This window comes from Platalea leucorodia (assembly GCF_965183815.1).
Source record: "Platalea leucorodia genome assembly, chromosome: Z".
NCBI lineage: Eukaryota > Metazoa > Chordata > Aves > Pelecaniformes > Threskiornithidae > Platalea > Platalea leucorodia.
The window spans coordinates 67750287-67772273 of record NC_138858.1 but is presented as its reverse complement, the minus strand read 5'-3'; the positions used below and the strand labels follow the sequence as shown (position 1 = coordinate 67772273).

The 21987-nt window shown below is 39.4% G+C and overlaps 1 protein-coding gene across 2 annotated transcripts in view; it reads left to right on the top strand.

Moving 5' to 3' along the window:
• SNX24 (sorting nexin 24) overlaps positions 1 to 21987 on the top strand; it is a 94272-nt gene that overhangs the window by 37692 nt on the left and 34593 nt on the right. Inside the window, exons 2-3 of one of the 2 annotated variants that reach the window (XM_082335569.1) lie at positions 9549 to 9632; positions 16374 to 16478. In XM_082335569.1, the coding sequence (XP_082191695.1) occupies positions 9549 to 9632; positions 16374 to 16478 (189 nt within the window). Of the gene's footprint in view, positions 1 to 9548; positions 9633 to 10350; positions 10441 to 16373; positions 16479 to 21987 lie in introns of those variants that run through there. The other variant, XM_082335570.1, reaches the window with a different exon arrangement.

Sequence of the window (21987 nt, the reverse complement as noted above, 5' to 3'; positions counted from 1 at the left end):
CAGTCCGGTCCTGCCTGAAGCATCTGCGATTCAGCTGCTTGCTGTGTTTCATACTGTAACTCTAAGGGAAGCAAATTAGGAAATATTTTTCTCTCTTCCCTGCGTTCTCCCCTTGTGTTCAAATGCATCCCTCTGAACTTCACACGCGCCCTGCTCCCTTTTGTGGGACGCCTGCAGCTCTGTGACTGCAGCTCCCGCAGACATACCCCGGGGTAGAGCCGGGCTGGTCCCCTCGGCACTGAGCTTTGCCCACACTTTGCCACGAGTTCTGCAGCTTGTGCTGCCCAGGCTGCTGCTACTGTTCTGCTGCCAGTAATACCTGAGCTAGTTTAAATATGGCTCAGGAATATCTGCGTTCCCTGTGGCCACCAAGCCAACTACAAAATAAATGCTTTATTAGTCACAGCATGTAAATTCAGAAGCTTAAAAACTTAAATCTTAATTTGGGCACAATATTTTATTATGTTTGCGCACTGTTTGTGATAGCTGCTCTTGCGTTTTCTTCAGTAGTTGCACTGAGTTTGTTGCTTCCATTCTCTCCACCTTCCTTACATGTGAAGAACCATCTGGTTTTCTGCAGATGAATGGATTGATAACTACATCCTGGTAACCTGTTTCAGGTCTTCTCTCAGTCACAGCAGGCTTAGTCCGGTATGAAATGAAACTGCCCTATAGCTATTTGAGTTTATTTCTTCATCCCAGTTTGAATTACCATTCAAAAGAGATTAACCTGGCAAGGGAAACCTTTGGTGAGCAGGATGGCATTCTTTGATAAATTGATACGACTCTTCTTTTCAGAAATGAGTGCTGATGTTTGAAATAGTGCTGTCAGTTGCATGTAAGAATAACAAGTAATAGCAGAGGTAATTTGGTTTCCATTTTGGAAGGCAGACCAATGCTAATTTAGTGAAAGTTTGGATGAGTTAACTCCTTGAAAGAAAGTGCCTGAAAAGGTTGCGTGCATCCTGACTGCTCATCTTCATTATTAACCAAATAGCATTTCAGTCCTCCAGTTAGGGGCTGAAGACAGGCTAATCCCAATATTTAAATGTAATATACGAAGGATCTTTGCTAAGCTGCACAGACATTTACAAAAGCAATCTCCTTTGACTACTGCTCTTGAAAAATGATTTGGATGAACTGCTTATGTTGACAGGTAAAGAGGAGCAGAGACTTCTCAGATGGATTACTGCAGAGACCCTAATAAGAAAAGATGCAAGGTGGATATACAGTATTTCCTTCCCCTGGTATTTACTCACCATGAAGAATGTGGAGCTGATTTTTAATAGCTTGTGTGTACTGTAACTTGACTAAATACTGTTGTGTTTCATGTTCATATGTGTTTAGTTAGTCATTAGCAGAGGAAAAGGCTAAATTCACATACCATGGTAGACATACTGTGGAATATGAGACAGTACAAAGCCAGCCCCTTTGAAGTGTAATGCTCATCACCCTGCTGTGTGTGTACTTTTTTAGTGTGTTCTTTGACACCATTTGACATTCTTGTTTGTAAACAAAACATCTGTGCTTTGGAGGTCTTAGGTGGCCCATATGTTCTCCATACAGCAAATACAAGTGCAAACAAAGTAACACAGACTTAAAGTTTCTAGAAAAAACTTAGTCTTGTGTCTAGCTTCTTGCAAAAAGGAGTTTCTTGCAGCTAGTTGACTGCAGTATGAGGACACTTTCATTGTGGTTAGGAGTTGCATCCTTCCTTGAGAAGTGAGAGGACTCTTTATAGGCTCTCCAGATGAAATAGCAAAGGATTTTGTGACAAAATAGAAGTCCTTATATTTCATCAAACTTAGAATTCATCTGTTTCATGTAAATATACTTTTGCCATCAGTTATTTTTTGCAATATTCAGTTTTATTCCAATGTAATATTTCTATTGGAAAGTTCATCTTTTCCATAAAAAGGCTCATGGCTGTTCTATTAGTAGAACACTTCTGATAAGAGACATTGAGATGATCCAGATGGACAAATAGAGCAGGCTAATTTTTTTGTCTGTGTAACTGTAGGCATTAGCATGTGTTAGGAACTTTTTCCTTTTTCAGTAAAAGATCAACACATTTTTCCTTAAGTTTGATTCTAGGGAAGTTAGCCAAATAAGTGACCACAGTGACAATGAGATTTTAAAAGGGTGTCATCTGTGTAACAGTTGTGCTCTGCAGAGCTAATAAAGAAAAATATCAAAAGCAAGTCAGATCTTGTAGCTTCTTGGTTTGGTTACAAATTAGATTTCCATAGTCAGTGTTTTGCTGGCAAGGGAGAGGCTTTGTAGCTTGGAAAGCCAAGTAAGTTATTTTTCAGGAAATGACAGAGAAGTTCCTATGGGATTTTATGAACCATGTGTTTGGAAAAGATTGGTTTAAAGAGAGTTGAAAAAATCAGAAAATTACTTACTCTTATATGTCAGCTACTCTTTCATTCAACAGTGACAGCTCCGTAGAAGCCTCCCTCGAGCTTCCCATGTTGTAGGAATTACAAAACTGTCTGACTGGGTTTCAGTATAAATTGTTTTACTACCTCTTCCTCTAAACCCTAAGAAATATGACATACAGTTCTCAAAGGCCATCTTCAGAAAGAATACCCCTGAGTCTTATGCATGCCTTTTGTACGTAATTCCTACCAACACTGTCCCATTTTATGAGTGGAGGAGACCCATACTGCAAAAGACCGTAGGAAAGGGAATATCCTTAATTATTTTGTAGTATTGGTGGGAAAGACAAACTGCACACTGAAAGGTTCTCGAAGAGACTGTGATCTGTTTTAGGTAGGTATTGGTACCAGTAACACTGGTAAGTGTTAGTGAAGAGACAACTTTTTCAGTAAATAAATGGCTGAAGCTTACATAAAATTAGTAAGGAGACATTTGAAGTAGGAGCCACATTTATAAGAATGTGTGCTTGTGCTTGTTCTTAGTTACACATCTTTTTTTTTTTTAGTAATGAAGGTCCAAGTTAGATTGCAGTAACACAAGATTTACCAGGAGTCAGTGAAACAACGTACTTGTCCTCTCAGTGGGTTTATGTCACAGTAGAAAATCTCTTTGTTGTGTTATAAAAACAGTAAAGCTGCTTCTCCAGGCCAGGAGAGGTCAGGTAACTGTTTCACGCAGGCTGGAGCTGTTGGGAATATTCTCTGGAAATTTTGCAGTGAACATTTCACTTCTCTGAGATGGTCTTTCTCCTTCACAGACTCTGCACAAAGCAATGTCATAATTGCATAATGTCAAGCCTTGATTTCTGTAGTTAATAGAACTATATACTTTTTTTCTTGTGCTGTAACTTCATGTTGTACATTGTAATTAGGACTAAGTGAAACAGTCTGATTTCATTTAACAGATGTGGCAGTGCTTGAGGTGGGGGAAAGGGACTGTTTGTGGGTCCAACCCAACTTTTGAGCTGACTTTAGGTAAGATAAGCATATCTTGTCATGGATAACGTAATGGATCTGAATCGCTTTGGGGCCCTTCAGTAAAAGTGAACACTTGTGTTGAGTAGAGCTGTACCGCTGGAGGTCGAAGCACAGGCACAAGCGGTTTCCCGTGTCAGCAGAGAGACGGAGGAGCTGTGGGCACATTGCTGGCCTGTGAGGACCACTGCTCCAAATGTCTGCCCTAGCTGAGCTGCCCATCTGCGGCTCCTGCTTCTGCCTGCTCTCGTGGCCATCAGGAAAAAGGGTTCAGCACGTGTGAAGACTGCTGCTGGGAAGGACAGATGACTCTCAGCCCTGTCCCTGTTCATCCGCCCCCCCAACACTGATTACTCTGTTTCTAATATCTAATCTTTCGCTTCTCTACTGTCTCTTACAGCCACTTTCATCCTTTCTTAGGGCCCCAGCAAAACCAAAAGGATCAAACAGAGCTTCAGGGCTGTTCTGCTTCTTTCTTTACTGGGCCCCAACTTGTTTCCCAGTCCTGCGGCAGGAAGGGGGCCCTTTCCTTACATGAAGACCATGCAGGAGCTTGTGTAGGGGCTGCTTGTGTAGGGTGGGGAGAGCAATTGCTACAGGGAGGAGGCAAAGATGTGACTATAAGCAACCTACCTAAGGCACAGAAGGTCTTAAGTCTCAGCAAGTGGACATGGTGGGGATAACCCAAAGTGAACAGTGGGTGCAAGACAGGGGAGAACTAGTACTGAGGGAAATGTGGTTGGAGAGGAGAGAAAAAGGTTTTCCCTCACCTCATGCCTCCGTGACCCATGTCAGCCTGTCTCTGCGTCCTCGACCTGCCCTGTGCCCACTGCAGAACTGAGTTTTGCTGCCTCCCTTCCAAAGGATGAAGTCAGAATAAGTTAATTTGTTTTCATTTGGGGGATAGCGAGATTCAGTTTTATCAAGGCTGCTATGAAGTTTGAGTTGGCTCTGAATACCGTCCTCGTCTCCGCCTCTGCTGTAGAGGGCATTCAGAAGTATGGAGCATTGCCATGAGGCACTTACACCCCTGAGATACCAAATTGCTGCTGCAACTACATGCAGCTCTGGTTACCACCACCACCCAGCTGCTCTTACTGATTCTGTGGACTATCGTTTTTCTCCTGGATCAGTTGGATGGGAATAAGTTTAAAGTCATCTTTTGATCTCTACTATATTCCATGGTCTTGTTCTAGTCATAGCACAACTGAGACAGAAAATGTGCCATTGTCTGAACAATAATGAAACACTAAACACGTGGAAATCCTATTAGTGTTTCATGGACCGTAGCTGTCATTTCATTTGCTCTGGAATTCCTTCCATACGGTCATGACAAAGGTTTAAGGTTGAGTTTCTTGACGCTTTGAATGCATTAGCTGTTGCTCAGACAAAAATCTGTCAAGCATACTGAAGCATCTAAAGGGATGTAATTCTTTCTGTAAGTAATATATTAAATAGAATTAGTGTTGGTAAGCTTGGTCTTGAGAGAGAAAAGCACAGTACTAGAATTTTGTGGGGTTTTCTTTCCTGGTGAATGTTAGACAAATGTATCTGTTTTTTGTAAACTTCTCTTTTTCTGCTTCTGGTTTTTGTATCTATCTCCTCATTCTAAACAAGGCTGCCCTAAATCTCTTTCTCAACTGTAATTTTTCAGAAGTTTATATACTTTGCAATTAATTTTTCCATGTATAAATATACACAATATGATAGCATTAACTTACCGTAATTATAAACTGTGTAGTTAATGTAATTTCCATGAGTAATAAAAGTGCCATCTGTGTATTTCTCATGTAATAGAAAACCAAGCTGAGAAGTTACTGTTCTTGTTAGTTTTCCTCCCGACCCCTGGTGATGTTTGTCATTCTTGTCTGTGTTTTTTGTTAAACTGATCATTCTGGGTTTGTTGAGACAAAGTTACTGGATCTGCATATTTTTGCATCAAATCATCAGATAAAAGATGTCCTTTTGCATCCAGTGTAAGCATTTGACATAGGGAAGAAGTGAAGGAGGGCAGTATCAGTGTTATTTACCACACAGTTCTTGATGCGCACTTACAACACTGGTGTGTTTACAGGAAGGCATGAGTTATTCTTGTATGTCTTATTGGTTCCTATTATATTCCATTTGTTCTTTCTGTCTTGGAAATTCACAGTGATAGAGTGCCAATTGTTTGCCCATATATAATCCAATTTAGTTATTATGTAGTACTGTCCAATTTCTGCAGAAAGAAGAGAAATGTAAGTATTATTCTTGAAAACAGTGAAAAAGGATCATTCAGTTAGAGGTTTGCTAATGATGAGAAACAGATACATTCAGGAAAACAGCAAAATTAGACATACTTGCTAACAATAAGAAATTAAGAAAATGGTTTCCAAGATCTGAATATAATCCGTATCATTGAAACAAAGTGGAGGCAAATAAGACAGGCAAAAAAAGTGTTGTTTTTTTTTTAAAAAAAAGTCATATGTACATCTGTTTTGTAATTGGACCTGAAAGTTTTTACTATATGATTAATGAAAACCTTAGGAATTCTTCTTGAAGAGTTTTCTTCACAGGTTTGATGGTTATGAATTTCAGTGGCAGATCTGCAATTCTGCTAGGCAAAAGACCAACATTGTTCATACTGATATCCAGTCCAAATGTGTTTGTCCCGTACATCATTTATGTGGGTTAAATTCTGTTGGAAGAATGCTTTTAATGGATAATGATCTTCTGGCTTTACGCAAACATTGTTGATAACTGTTGTGGTAGTGATCAAGAAAGGCGAGTCATTTCTAGTTTCAGAGTAAAGCATTTTCTAATTGGTGTCTTCATATCTATGGTCCCTTGTGTTCTAGTCAGGATGAACTGCAAATCTTTCAGTGCAGTGTAATTTCTGGTATTTCAATGACTATGGGAAAAGCATTTTACTTGTCTTATTCAATGATTAATTGTTGCATTTTTCATTTAGCTAACTGTCACTTATAAAAAGTCATATGTCTTTTCAGAGTTATCTGTTCATAGAACATGAACATTTTTACAAGAAAAGTAATTTCCTTGCAGTGTTGCATTTTTTCCCCCATAGTTCTTCCGTCTTTATTTTGGCACTTCCATCTATGTTCACCAGTTTCCTTACATTGTTTTTCTGTCAGGGCCTGCAATTGCTCAGTTAAATTTGTGTGAGATTTGTCTATAGCTATTTTGAAGCCATGAAGAGATCCTGTCTCTCTTGTAAGCTAATGTATCTTTCTGTCTTTCACACAAAGCCATGTTGTTATATGAAATAGTGGCACAGGAACTCACTTCTGTGCTTTTAGTTTGCTCTTGTGAATTGTGATCTGGTAAACAGTGAGGAGGCAAACCTGGAATTTATGCTGTCTAAATAGTCTTTTAATAATATGAAGTTCATAAGCATAATATGTGTTATTTCACTTACTTGCATTTCTTCTTTGTAAGTTAATTTGTAAACCAGTTTAATATTTAGATTTGCATTAAACGAAAACATTTACAGATTTTCCACTTACTTATCACAAATTGCTTTGCATTTCTGAAATACAGGTGCCACAGTGAGTCGATTAGAAATGGCATGGGTTTTGTTTTCAAATAGTAATTTTCAACTTCATGCATAGCAGATCTGTTGTCCAGCATTGTAAATTTTAGGTGGCTGCTAAAGCTGGATCCAAGGGCTCTGGACGGTAGGAGGCAAAGTTAAAGCCTCTGTACTGGTACAAACAGTTGAGGGTGTAAAGGTAGCAGATTTGTGGTTTTGGAAATGACATCACTGTGCACAGGAAGCTGTGGTTCTCTCTTCTCATGTCTTCTGCAAAAGTGACTGGCAAATATATTCTTCAGTGTCATCTTGTTAGCTAAAATCATGCACACAGTAATTAAAACTTTGCTAAGAATAAAAAGGAGGCTGAATAAATGCTGCATGCTTTTTGGTGTTCTGAAGCCATTTCTGAAATTCCTTAACCAGTGATGAAACACAGAACAAAACAGATACATGCTTTGAAAAGAAGGTCCACAGAGGGATTTATATTTCCTTTCTTCCCCATGTTCCAACTACTCTCCTTTATGAAATGACTGGTTTATAGACTTCAGAGGGAAAGACATTTCTCTGAAGTTGCACATATATGACTAAAAGCAAAATGGGACTGCACAAGCCAAGCGATGATTCACAAGAAAGTTACCTGTCAAAGGAGTGCTTATAGCTGAGGCAGGCACCCCTTAGACTTCTCCAAATTGCTTGGCAAACCCTGTAGCCAACAAAAGTGCTAAACTAACAGTGGTGTGGAGGCTCTTAGCTGACTGAGGTGTAAGTGAGTGTTATGAGTTGCTCGTAATTGCTGGAGATTTAATACCAAGTTAATTCAAAACTGTTGAAACACCTTAACTAATGACTCATGGTCACTTCTGACTTAACTAATTTCGTATTCTGTTATCCATTCTTCACACCAAGATATCCTTGAAACTCGTTCAATGCAGTGGCTTTCCTGTACAATCCAAAGCATTTTGTTACTTGCAGAACTATTTCTTTCATACTGTGTGTAGAATATAGGATGTAAATAATGCTTTCCTCTCATATAATTAGGATGTTAAGTCTCAACTAAAGAAAAAAGCCTACATTGATTTTTTTCTTTGCATGTGAGTCTCTTTACAACTCTGAACTTACAACATATTCCTAAGGGTGCCTTGGAGTTTTTTCATGTGTAGAGGAAAATTGTTTCATAGCCAATAGCTGTTCTCCCAAAATAGTCTAAATAGATAGGGGGAAAAGAAAAAAATCAATGCACCCAAATAAGGTCATGTGCTCGCAGTGATTAGGACACAGAAATAGTCCTTTTCAAAGAGGTAGAATGTAGCACAAGTTATTTTGATGGATTACAATGATCTGAACTAATTTTGCTAATGTAAACATTGGTGTGAAATGACTGCAGTCCCATCCATACTGCATTCAAACAAAGGTAGACACATTTCAGTCTGGATTAAATAAAATGTTGTCTGTTTCTAATGTGGTTTGGCTAGCCGGTGAAAACAATAGCATTTTGACCTGTTTGAAAGGCAGGTTCTAGTGGACAATAGAAAATGTTTATCCAGCACGGTTTCTCTATGTTTGCTCTGATTAATGCTAGCTGAGCATGTTGTGACAGAAACCCCTTTTTTCTGCATTGAGACATAAACACTGTTTGCAAATTTATTTCAAAGAACTTTTTATTTGGCCTAAGTCTTGGGTCTTGATGTAATCATCTGTCCTGAACATTGTCTCTCGTTGTCCTGGAAATAATTATTTCCAGCATTTTCTGAGCAAACAGAAAACAAAGAACTCCTAGATAGACCAGGCACCTTTTCTGCTGATCTTGTCTTTATTTAATAGACTGTGTTTTCTTGAGTTCTTCAAAATATTTCTCATCACTTGCCCTCAGAACTGACCTGGTGACCTGAGAATCAAGAAAATGTCATGTTAGTGACTACTAATTAGTGGATCCAGAGAGCTGCTTCTCCTGGCCTTTCAACCTTCCAGAGGCAGAAACAAAAGCTGTCACATGTATCATACAAAGAAAACAAGCATTTGCGATGTTTGGTTTTTTTTTTTTTCCTAGGGTGTAGATAGTAGCACAAGCTCAATTGAGACTGCAGATGAATTTGTAGGTTAGGAGGAAATTAACCTGTGATATAGTGTTTGCATTTATTTATTTCTCCTTTTCCATGCTTAACGTACTGCATCTGTTATCCAGTTCTTACTGATCATGTGTGAGTGTGTTAGTATGCCGTATTGTAAGAGGAGAAAAAGAATGAATCTTTCTTTCTTTTATCTTTTGTTGTTGTTGTTGTTTTTACCATCCTTTGTTTTAATCTTTTTTTTTAACTACTTCAAAATGTATTAAATATTTCTGAAACGGAATATTTTAATGCTTAGCAGTACGCATTCTAAGCTTAACTTGTGTTTTTGTATGTTTGTTGAACAAACTTCTCAACAGAAGATTCAGCCATGCTTCCCATTAATCACTGTTGTACTTCTATGCCTTGTGAGTCATCATGGGTTTTTTGGGACCACCTACTGGAATGACCATGGTAAAATGTGCAGTCACAGCCATGTCACAGAACTGTTTGTGCAAGTACATTAATCTCCTTTTTATTATTTATAATTTTCAGGTCTTTAAAATAGAGGTGCTAATGAGTGGAAGGAAACATTTTGTGGAGAAGAGGTATAGTGAATTCCATGCACTTCATAAAAAGGTAGTGATCTCTTTCTTTATAAGATGTAACTTTGTTTTGCCTTAGTTGTGATGATTTCCTCTCTTGAAGTTGTTACTATAAATGGTTTATCTTAAATACATCTTGTGATTCATGTCTCTGGAAATGAGTTCCCAACTAACTCACTTTCTTCTCCATTTTGTGGAAAGGGATGATGACTTCTCAGATGTTACTAACTCCGCTTTTCTTTTTGGTTATTATTTACATGCTGTATTGCTAAAATGCTGTCTGTAGTATGTTTTTTTCCTTCTTGTAAAATCACAAAATAAGACACATTCCTATAGCAAATAAATACGTTTTTGGTTTTTGTCCAATTAGGCAAATAATTTTTTAGTTCTATAAATTGTATTGCTAACCTGTAAAGCTGAGGAAACAATTGTATACAGGAGGAAACTGGACATGAAAAAGACTGAGTAGACCATCTCACTCTGCTGCTCTTCATACAGTGAATGTGGTATTTTATATCTGCTAAGCTTGCCTACTGCATCGTCTTACTAATATATAGAAGGGAACTCAGTACTTTCAAGATTGGTTATCCACTAATTGTTCTTTAAATTATGTTGATTGCTGTTAAAGGAAAAGTATGATTTCTCCTCCCCAGGGTGAACTGGATGCTGCTATACAGTTGTGCAGCTGAACGGCAAGTTTTACATTTTTTTCTGCCTTATGGAGGCCAAGTATTGTGAAGGAGAATTCTGGAAAAGCATTGCAACCCGTTACCAGTGGTGGGGCTGCAATGAAGAGCTTCAGTCCTTCGTTCCTAGTTCCTGGATCAACTGAACGTTTGTTGGTTTGTAGCTCTCAGTGGCAGTGGAGTGTGTGCAAACTCAACTGCTTTGACTGGTGCTGCTTGCCTTCAGTACGGAAAAGCTTCCTCTGCAAATGGCAGAGAGGAGCACAGGCATTTACAGCTCCTGCCACTGTAGTGTCAAAGGAGCTTACTCACACAGGCATGTTTTCTGGTGGCCCTGAATCAGCTCAGGAATCATCTCATTCAGGGAAGAAGCATTATCCTGGTGGCAGAGAGGATGGATTTTGACAGCCTTATATAGTGTATGGATATAAGAAAACTTGGGTCAATGAAAGGCAGCTATTGACCCATCTGTGTGTTGGCCCTCGAAAGTCCAAAGAACAAGAATATGTTTTGCTTTACTGCACTGTAATTAAGATATGCTAGTACTTCTTGCCTTTTTGTTTCTTGCCCGAGTTGTGGTATCAGCTGCCACTTTTTAATACTCATTTCCTTGTTTATTGTTTTAATTCAGATATGTCTCAGATATTTTCCTCCTGTGTTCTCACTGAATGTGACACCACATGAGCAAGTGTCAGAATCAGTAGTATAACTCACTCACCCACCATCATGCCTTGTACTATGTGTGCTTTATTTTACACATGAGAATAATCCTGAAATTGAAAGTAAAGCAGGTGAGTAGAGGTTATAAAACTAAAAACGTTAGGAAACATTAAGAGGGGAAAATCAGGATTTATATGCTTAAAATGCAGACCATCTCCTCTAGTTAGAATAGAATATATTTTCAGTTGCAGGGCTCCTACAACGATCATCTAGTCCAACCCCCTGACCCCTTCAGGGCTGACCAAAAGTTAAAGCATGTTATAAAGAGCATTGTCCAAATGCCTCTTAAACATTGACAGGCGTGGCTCGTCGACCACCTCTCTAGGAAGCCTGTTCCACTGTTTGAACACCCTCTCAGTAAAGAAATGCTTCCTCATGTCAAGTCTGACCCTCCCCTGATGCAGCTTTGAACCGTTCCCAGGCATGCTGTCACTGGATACCAGGGAGAAGAGCTCAGCACCCTCCTCTCCACTTCCCCTCCTCAGGAAGCTGTAGAGAGCAATGAGGTGGCCCCTCAGCCTCTTTTTCTCCAAATTAGACATACCCAAAGTCCTTAGCTGCTCCTCACAGGACATGCCTGCCAGACCTTTCACCAGCTTTGTTGCCTTCATCTGGACACATTCATGGACCTTCACATCCTTCTTAAATTGTGGGGCCCAGAACTGCACACAGTACTGCAGGTGAGGCCTCACCAACGCTGAATGCAGTGGGACAATCATCTCTTTTGACCGGCTGGCTGTGCTGGGTGTGATGCACCCCAGGATGGCGTTTGCCCTCCTGGCTGCCAGGGCACGCTGCTGACTCATGTTGAGCCTGCTGCCAACCAGCACCCCCAAATCCCTTTCTGCAGGGCTGCTCCCCAGTCACTCCTCTCCCAGTTTATGCTTGTACCTGGTGTTACTCTGTCCTAGGTGCAGGATCTGGCATTTGGACTTGTTAAATTTCATCCCATTAATCATTGCCCAATGCTCCAATCTATCTAGATCCCCCTGCAAGGCCTCCTGTCCCTCCAGAGAGTTAACAGCACCTTCCAGTTTAGTATCATCAGCAAACTTGATAATGGTGTGTTCAACTCTGCATCCAGATCATTGACAAATATATTGAACAGAACTGGCCCTAGGATTGAGCCCTAAAGAACACCACTGGTGACTGGTCGCCAGCCAGATGTAGCCTTGTTCACTACAACCCTTTGAGCTCTGCCTTCCAGCCAGTTCTTCACCCAGCACACCAGGTACCTGCTTATCCCACAGTTGGACAACTTGTCCGGAAGGATGCTGTGAGGGACGGTATCAAAACCCTTACTAAAATCCAGAAAAACTATATCCACTGCCTTCCCTTCATCCACTAGGTGGGTGACCTTATCATAGAAGGATATCAAATTAGTTAAACAGGACCTTCCCTTTGCGAACCCATGTCGCCTGTGCCCAATGATTGCATTGTTCTTTAAATGCCTTTCAGTAGCACTCAGTATGATCTTCTCCATAATTTTTCCAGGAACTGAGGTTAGATTAACAGGTCTGTAGTTCTCTGAGTCTTCTCTCACACCTGTCCTGTAAATTGGAGTAACACTGACTAGCTTCCAGTCAGCAGGGACCTCCCCAGACTCCCAAGATCTTTGGTAGATGATCGAGAGGGGTCCTGCCATAACATCCTCTAGCTCCTTCAGTACCCTGGGATGAATCCCATCAGGCCCCATGGTCTTGTGAACATTCAGCTGGTACAGATGGTCCCTTACAATTTCAGTGTCCGCAGATGGAAAGTCACTGTTTGCACACTCATGGTCCTGTGACTCAGGGGACCGGCAGCCCAAGGTCTCTCAGTACTATTAAAGACTGAGGCAAAAAAAGCATTTAATACCTCCGCTTTTTCTTCTTCCCTTTGTTGCTGTCTAATTTCACTGTAATTTCTGGAGTTGCACAATTACACCATATGAAAGTCATGAATGACTGCAGTCTGGCTCTCAGATTTGTCTCCTTGTATACTGCTTCCTCTGCAGTAACTCGCTTTGCAGAGATTTCTCCTCAGAACACCAGAAAAAACATAAATGATAGTCCTTTTCTCTCTCTGCAGAAACAGCAGCAAAATAAACAAACCTGAAAAAGAGGTATTCTAACCAGACACTTTGCACCACTCTTCAATTTGTTTCATCCTACTCATCTGTTTGCTGTCTGTTTATATTACTCTGCAAACTTGGTGGTGACTTTTTCTTATTTGTTCCCTGTACGGATGCAAAGCACCCAGCTTATTTTGGCAACAATATACCTCCTTTCTTAAGTTTTACTTTTTGAAGTTGTAGTAAAATTTCAATAAACATGGTTGAACAGCTCGTGCTCTGAACCTTTCTTAGTGCTTTCAGTGTTACAGAAATCCTGGAGAAAGCATCCTCTGGTAATAACAGTATGTGGTTTCATCCTTTCTTTTCTTCTCTGTTTTGTGTTAGAGCAGAAAATCTCAACGCTCTTTAAAAAGTAGGGTGTGTATTTGGTTTTTACAGGAGAATAATATTTTGAACTTGTATCTCAATTGTTCTTTTTGGACAATTTGTTCACATCCTGTGACACTATTTATACTCAGGTCCAGATACCAGTTTGCTTTCAGCATGCCAATAGGGTATTTATTTTTTGTTCCTGTCTTCCCCTTTAATTTAAAATGTAAGTTTCACTCTAAATTGCTGTGAGTACATGGCAATTGGAAAGGTATCTTTAGACTTCCTGCATATCCAAGGTGCCCTTAGTGCTGAAGATGTTTGTAGTGAGCAGAAGAAAGAAAGCTGCTGTAGAGAACAACCGTGGTAGAAAATGGGAATAGAGGCTGAAGGGGAGATGATTGTGCCTTTCACTGGAGAAGGGCATGCTCCACTGGGATTGTATGGAGGAAGGAGGACTCCATTGCTCGTATAGGGTATTATTAATTCATCAGAATGCCAATTAATGTTTTGATTTTTTGTTGTTGTTGTTTTTAAACAAAGCCATTTCCAAGAACATAGCTGGATGTGTTTCCTTCCTGGGTTCAACCTTTCTCACATTCCAGTTGTGTAAAAAAGTAAAGCCCCACTTCCTGTGCAATCTGGCTGTAGTGGAAAATGTTCAAACTCTTTTCAAGACTACCGTGCTACACCAGGAGTGCAAATTATTCCCTTGACAGAAAACATGCAGTGCTGTTGGCTTTTCTGAAATAGTTTGCATAGGCCATTATACTTTGACCTGGTTATGAATGACAAACCAGGCCCTTCAGGCTATGCACCATTCACATTCCAGTATTGTATTCAAGTCTGAACAAAAGTTTTGTTATTTTCATATGAAGAGTTTTTTAGAAAGAATTACATTCTTTCTATGTGTATAACATAGTTAAAAATACAACCATTTTTTCGTATTTATTCCCTAATTCTTTTTTATACTTTTTTTCTTTACATTTTTAAATATTGGTAGTTCTTTTTAAGCACCAGAATGCCAGAAAGTGACAGTGTTAAAACTGCTGCAGTGAAATCTGCGCAAATCTTAAGTTCCATACATCTTGTTTTGCAAGTTATTTGTAATTTTAGAATAATTTGTGTACGCTCTAAATCATACTGACTTTTCACACTTGAACAAATAATTCTTCACTTGATAATCTGAGCCATCATTTAGTCTTGCAGGAAATAGAGACTACAGTGTGTCAAACAGGGATTAGGTCAGTGTATGGACAGGAAGGTATTAGAGACAACAGCTGTCCTCAGATAAATATTTCTTGTGTAGGGACAGGTCTGAAGCAATATAGCTAACACATACATAGATTTGCTTAAGATTCTTTGACATTATAATAATTATTTGTTGCAATATGTTATTGGATTATTGTAAGCACAAGAAAGTGGGTTTATCATTTATTCTTTGTACATCTGTATAGCATGTGCTTTATACCTACGCATAGTACCTGTGCTTGCACGTTTAAGCAATTGTTTGTTGGATGCTTTATATAACAGGGCCACAGAGCACAAAAGGATTGTTAATCATCAGCTGAGGTACCAGCCACAGAGTATTTATCTTGTAAGCAGCTAGGCCTTGGTGGGCATTCGTATTGTTTCAGATTTGTCTCCCCTCATCTGGAGCATTCTCCTCATTTGTTACTCATCTGCAGGTGCTGTCATAGTTCGCAACAGCTGTGACCATAGCTTCTTCAACATTCTTGACCGATTTAGAGGAAAAAATGAGGGTTTATATTCTGACTTTAAGATCAGTCATGGGTTTGGTGTTTTGTTTTGGTGGTTGTTTTTCTCACTTCACGTTTAATTGTAATTTAGCACTGTTAAGAAATAAGGAACTTGCAAAATGTTTCCAGAGCAATTGAGGTTTCCTTGCTGCAGCTTCGTTACTTGTGATTGTAGAGACGTTGATATGTTGGCACTGCTTTTTCCTATAGTGACATCTCAGCAAGCTCAAAGATGAAATGTAAATTCTCAGTCTCCCACGGGTATGCATGTCAAAGTCAATTTTGAGTTTCTTCCCTTGCCTTCCTTGCCTCGGATTTACTCAGAGGCAATATCCAACAGAAAGAATGTCTAATAGTCACCTTCTATTAAAATGCAATGGAATCTATTCCAGTTGTTATTTTTGCTCTGTAATTTTGAGGAAAACGTTAATATTTTTTGGTTTTGAAAAAATTTGTTGCTTCAGCAAGAGGATTCTTACTGTTGTCAGAATGTATGTTTGTATCTGTCTATATACACTCATGTGTATGCATATACACATTTCCGTATATATCTATAAAAGCTTTCCTGTGGGAATCTTTAGAGGAATAGTTATGGAGCTCTCTTGGAAATATATTCAGTGGCAAGCTTGCTATTTCTCTGTGTGAGATGTTAAACACAACTGTCAATCTGTTGGTGCAATTTGAGAGTGCAGATATTTTGCTCTCTTGATTGCCAGCTCTCCAGAGAAATGGTTAGATCTCCTCCCTGTACTTCTCTCACCTGTTCATAGCTGCCTAAATCTAGAGTTAGAAGTTGTCACAGTGTTTTGTAACCACGCTTAGCAAGGTCACATCTGGGTGCGTTGCGGTGACGTGAGGTATCATCCCAGGCTGACTAACCGGGAACTCATTTCAAGTATTCTCATGTAGTTGTTGCTGTTTTGTTTTAAGGCTGTTAGTCACAAGAAATTGTTAGTGGGGTTCCTCTTCACTGTCCAGGGCAGCTAGACGTGGAGATTTTTAACTGCAACCTGTAGGTATGAAGTCTGCTGTTATTTCAGTGAGCTGGTGGTAACTTCATTGCCATGTGTTGTCCTTTATGCGTGGTTATTTTACCTGTACTGCTTCATCTCTAACATAAATGTGTTTACTTCAAAGGGATGCTATTATACTTTGTTTCTGTCTGTGTGTCTTTTCGGTTGCAGCTCAAGAAGTTCATAAGAACTCCAGAGATCCCTTCAAAGCATGTGAGAAACTGGGTCCCCAAGGTTTTGGAGCAACGACGGCAAGGCTTGGAGTTGTACTTGCAGGTGAGTCTCTCTTCAGCACTGTGAAAGTAAAAGCACCATCGATTTTCAGAGCGGTAGTATCCAAAGCGTTTGGAGATACAGCAGGTATGTTTTAATGATAGGCAATTTTAGAGGTGGGAAATGAACTGGATACTTACCAGCAGTGATGATTCGTGTTCACTTAGCAAGACTAGCAGCTAGAAATCCAGACTGTTTTGCATTTTTTTCCTGATTCTGGCAAAAGCTGTTGTCTGACTTTGGGAAACCTACTGGTACCTCATTTTCTTGTGCCTAAAATGGGGAAAATAATGTTATTTTTTCCAAAGTTGTTCTGACTGTACCAATCAAAAGTGTTGCAGAAGAGATACAAGGAGGCTTTATTTAATTCATGTCCATTTAGACACACTAGGAAAGAATCAGCTCATCAAATTCATATCCCTTTACTGTACATGCGTGGATCTGAATTGTTCATCTGGTTGAAGTAGGCACTTGTCATCCTATATTCATCTCAGTCGTTTTGGAAACTTGCATTTAAAGTCCCAGATTCTACGTATTTGGGTCCTGATTTTGCTACAGACTGTAAAAGGAGTCTTCAGGAATGACTTAGACGTATAGACATCTAAATATACTAGTGATAAATCCCAGCCTTTTTTAATAAACGGAACTTCTACTCTTACCATGATTGCTTTAAAAATGCCCTGTAGTGTAGTTTCACAGCCGCTTCTCTGGTGACAAAGCCAGATTAAAGTGTTCCTCTGGACATGTTCCCAGTTCACCGCACCTTCAGCTGTACTGATGCAAGTGCTGTTTTATCGAAAGGGATCATAGAAATTATCTGAGTCAAAAAATAATTGTTTTGGGAGGAAGGCAAGAGTGAGAGTATTCTATTTTTAATCAGATCAGAGTAGTAAAAATAGTAAAAATTTCAGAGATCTGATTTATGTCATCATCCACAGTTGCAGTGGCACAACTGGAAGAATGGTGAACTGCAAGATAATGGACAGTGAGCTGCATTCATAGAAAATAGATGGTAACCTGCACCGCTCAGGAACCTCCCTGATTCTCAGGAAGGTTTGTAAAAGAAAACTGCTTAAGGAGGAGAATAGAATTATAGTGTGACATGAGAGAGTATTACTTCTGGCATTAAACTTTTAAAAAGAAATTTGGAAATAAGAAGAAAAACACAGCTCAGATTTTGTTCCGAGATATATTGAGCATTTCAGGCAACATAGTTAGTTTTTATTTTTTATTTTTAAATATTTAGTTAGTATTGTTAAATTGAAAAATTTAATCCTTTTTTCTTTCTTGCTCTATGACATTTATAGCATCTTTGGCATCTAAAAATTACATTTATTGTGTGGGTGAAAAAAATTGGTGTTGGAGAGACTTTGGTTTTGAAAAGGAATAGCGCCTTTTTGGTTTTGATGGCTGTTAGCACAGCTTGCTCCATCATCAGTATGTTTTTCTCTTACAGCCATTTGCTGTGAATTTTGTATTTTTTTCTGATTTTCATCCAACTATCTTTTGGAGAATATCGCTACTAAGGCACATGTATCGATTTCTCTTACGAGGTGGATTTTGTTAAAAAGGATACAGGGATAAATTGATTAGCACTTTTTAATTTCTGATTAACTTTGAAAGAACATCTCCCCCTACTGGAAGAGTTACTCAACTCTTGTTCTCGTACATTTAATTAACTTTTCCCCTCTTCTGTCACCATTGGTTATCATAGGAACATGCAATGGTTTAGGTTGGAAGGGACTGCTGGACATCATCTGATTAAAACATGGCAAACCTCTAAGTTATAGCCATACTAATGTGCATACTAAATTAAAACAAGAACAAAAATCATTAATGTTCTTGTCAAAGTCAATAATTTCTGTTTCTGCTAACAGAAAGCAGAACTAATCATCAGTGTAATTTTAACTTTAAAATGAGGCTCTCATTATTTTAAGACAATTAGAAGTTCATATTAAGGCACTTCAGTTATCAGAAGGTTTTTAATAGTGCCAAGCATTTTCCAAAACACTGTATAGGAATGTGCTACAATTTCAGAAGACATGATCAGTTTTTGATTTAACATCATGTATATAAAATATTGCAAGCATACTTTCAGGCGATACTAATGGGAGTTCATCTGTAAGAGGAGCTTGGCTACTAGCGTCACTAGTCAGCGGTGGTACTAGTAGCCAGCCATTTGTGCAGCTGGTAAACTATTATGGAGTCGTGGTAGTTGTTAACTGTTTTTTCACAGCCAGCCAGAATGTCATGCAGAGATTGAGCATTTACACAGATGTTGCATTCAAGTAATTTGTTTTATGTGCTACATATTCGTTTCTCATTATTGCACTATGTACCTTTAAAACGTGTACAGGCAAGAAGTAATATGCCATGCAGACAGCAGTCAAATACAGACCTGTGTCTGACATGCTCTAATCGTACTGGCTTCTTAATATATTTTTAATTAAGTAGTCTTCTGTAGTTAAATGCAGATAAAAATAATTGCATGAAATTAGAATAGTAGAATCCATCTGTATCAAGTACTAAAGAAAGCAAGAAATTCCCCTGTCTGAGCTGGAAGGTACTGCAGTTGCCAGTACCTTGTTACTTCTTTGTGACCTTTTCATGATGAAACCGCCCTCTTAAATCATTTCAGCACAGGTCGTTTGTTTCTTGGAGTGGATGGACAGAAGCTCAGAAACAATTCATTATATCTTTCTGAAGAATAGCAGAATTACAAATAAATCAAATATTATTAAATTGTGAGGTACAAATAGTAATTTTCTTAAATTTTTCAGAATCCACTGTCAGCTAATATTCATCAGATGGCTTATTTTTCTCTTGTTTTTGAAAGGCTGAGTGGGGATTTTTTCTTGTTATAATAGATCAATTTTCATGGAATTGTGAAAGAATGATTTATCTATCTATCTATATTATTTTTAAGTGACTTTCATATTTTACAAGTTTGGCCGGAATTTACAACTTTGGTTTTTAATACTATGGAACAATTGACAAGTAAGCACTAGTATGTGTAGTAATCCAACTGCATATATAATAATAATACAGAGCTCTTGTGAATACTGAGAACAATCAGCTGACTGACAAGAGGAAAGAAGTATTATGTTTAATTTATTAATGAGGAAACAGATGCAAAAATAAGTGAATGACAGAGTCTGTTCCCAAACATTCAAGCAAAGCCTTCAGTCTCCCCTCTGTGCCTGGCAAAATTATGGAGAACATTATTCTGAAAGACAACACAGTCATTGGTCCCAGCCAGCATGGGTTCACAAGGGGGAAGTCCAGCTTGACAAACTTGATTTCCTTCTATGACAAGGTTACCCACCTAGTTGACCAAGGGAAGCCAGTCGATGTAATCTTCTTGAACTTCAGTAAAGCCTTTGATACTGTCTCCCACAGTATCCTCCTGGACAAAATGCCCAGCATACAGCTGGATAAACACATAATGCAACAGGTGAGCAATTGGCTGATGGGTCGGGCTCAAAGGGTTATAGTAAATGGGGTTACATCAGGCTGGTGACCAGTCACTAGCAGGGTTCCACAGGGATACATCTTTGGGCCAGTGCTCTTTAATGTCTTCATAAATTACTTCGATGCAGGACTTGAAGGATTCCTATCTAAGTTTGCTGATGACACAAAATTGGGAGGAGCCATTGACACTCTCGAGGGCAGAGAGGCCTTGCAGAGAGACCTAGACAAATTAGAGAGCTGGGCAATCACCAACCGTATGAAGTTTAACAAGGGCAAATGCCGAATTTTGCACCTGGGACAGGGCAACCCTGGATGTACATACAGACTGGGGAACGAGAGGCTGGACAACAGCCCCACGGAGAGGGATCTGGGGATTCTGGTTGATGGCAAGTTGAACATGAGCCAACAGTGGGCCCTGGCAGCCAAGAGGGCCAACTGTGTCCTGGGGTGCATCAAGCACTGTATTGCTAGCTGCTCGAGGGAGGCGATTGTCCTGCTCTGCTCTGCACTGGTGCAGCCTCATCTTGAGTCCTGTGTGCAGTTTCAGCTACCAAAGTACAAAAAGGATACAAAGCTACTAGAGAGTGTCCAGAGGAGAGCCATGAAGATGGTGAAGGGTTTAGAGGGGAAGCCATACGAGGAGCAGCTGAAGTCACTTGGTCTGTTCAGCCTGGAGAAGAGCAGACTGAAGGGAGACCTTATCGCAGTCTACAGCTTCCTCACAAGGGGAAGAGGATGGGTGACCAATGATATAACCCAAGGGAAGGCAGGAAGATATGCCAGAGGAGAGTTAGGTTGGATATTAGGAAAAGGTTCTTCACCCAGAGGGTAGTGGAGCACTGGGACAGGCTCCCCAGAGGGCTAGTCACGCTGCCAAGCCTGACAATATTCAAGAAGCGTTTGGACAACACCCTCAGACGTATGGTGTGAATTTTGGGGTTGTCCTATGCCAGGACAGGAGTTGGACTCAATTACCCTTGTGGGTCCCTTCCACCTCAGGACATTCTATGATTCTATGATTCTATGAAATTAGGATGAAGCAATAAGCTATTGCTCCTCTGCTGATTCGTGGTAACTGTCTCTGTGCATGATCTTAACCTACAATACACAGGACTTAAGTTGAGCTTGTTTAGTCTTCACTAAATAAGAAAATGCCTGTTACTGACAGTGGAAGAGGACTAAACCAGCTCTAATTACCTTATGGTGGCTATCAACTAAAACTTACTATAAATGAATTAGTGTGTGATATAAGTTCTGACTTAATAGTTACTTATTTGTATATTTGAGCTTGTAGCTTGTAATACAGCAGATGAGAAGCCAGGTGGTTTTGATTTAAAATTTGTAAAATACATCATTGGCTTACACTATTGCTGACAAAAATCTCTCTGATAGTAGTACTAGGTTGCACCAAGATTTGAACTTAGCTATGATTTGTTTATGATTATGAAATGTCTTCTCTTGATATGTTTCCTGAAGAGTTTGGTGTTAAGAAAAGGTAGAATATACAGATTTGAGATAGCTGGTGGTGTAGGGACCCTCTAATTTGAGAAAGGCTGCCAACTGGACCTGCATTCAAAGTCTGTGACTCCTAATAGTACGTGTGTGAGCCTGGAGAAATATGTTTGCTTGAAAGTACCAGAAGGTAAAGCTAAGTGTGGAAGATGATAGGGCAGACTGTTAATCAGCATTGTAGCTTCTGAGTGGTGGGTGGTTGTTTGTTTTTTTTTAGTCCACTGTATAATCTTGGACTGACCATGTATCACAAAGCAACACAGAAATACGGTCTGCTTTGGAAATCTATTTAAAGGAGATACCAATCACTCGAAATACTCCCTTTTGCACAATTATTGTCGTGCATGAGTTCAATAAGTCATCTTGTGGATGAACCAACGGAACAGGTAGTTGGGGTTTTATTCTGGACATTGAAGACATTGTTGGGATTCCTAAGGGCAGCAGTGAGGGACCTTACCTAATTGGTTATCGAAGCAGCTGCAGTTACATTGTCAATCTGATCAGTATTTGTTACAAATAGATTTTATAT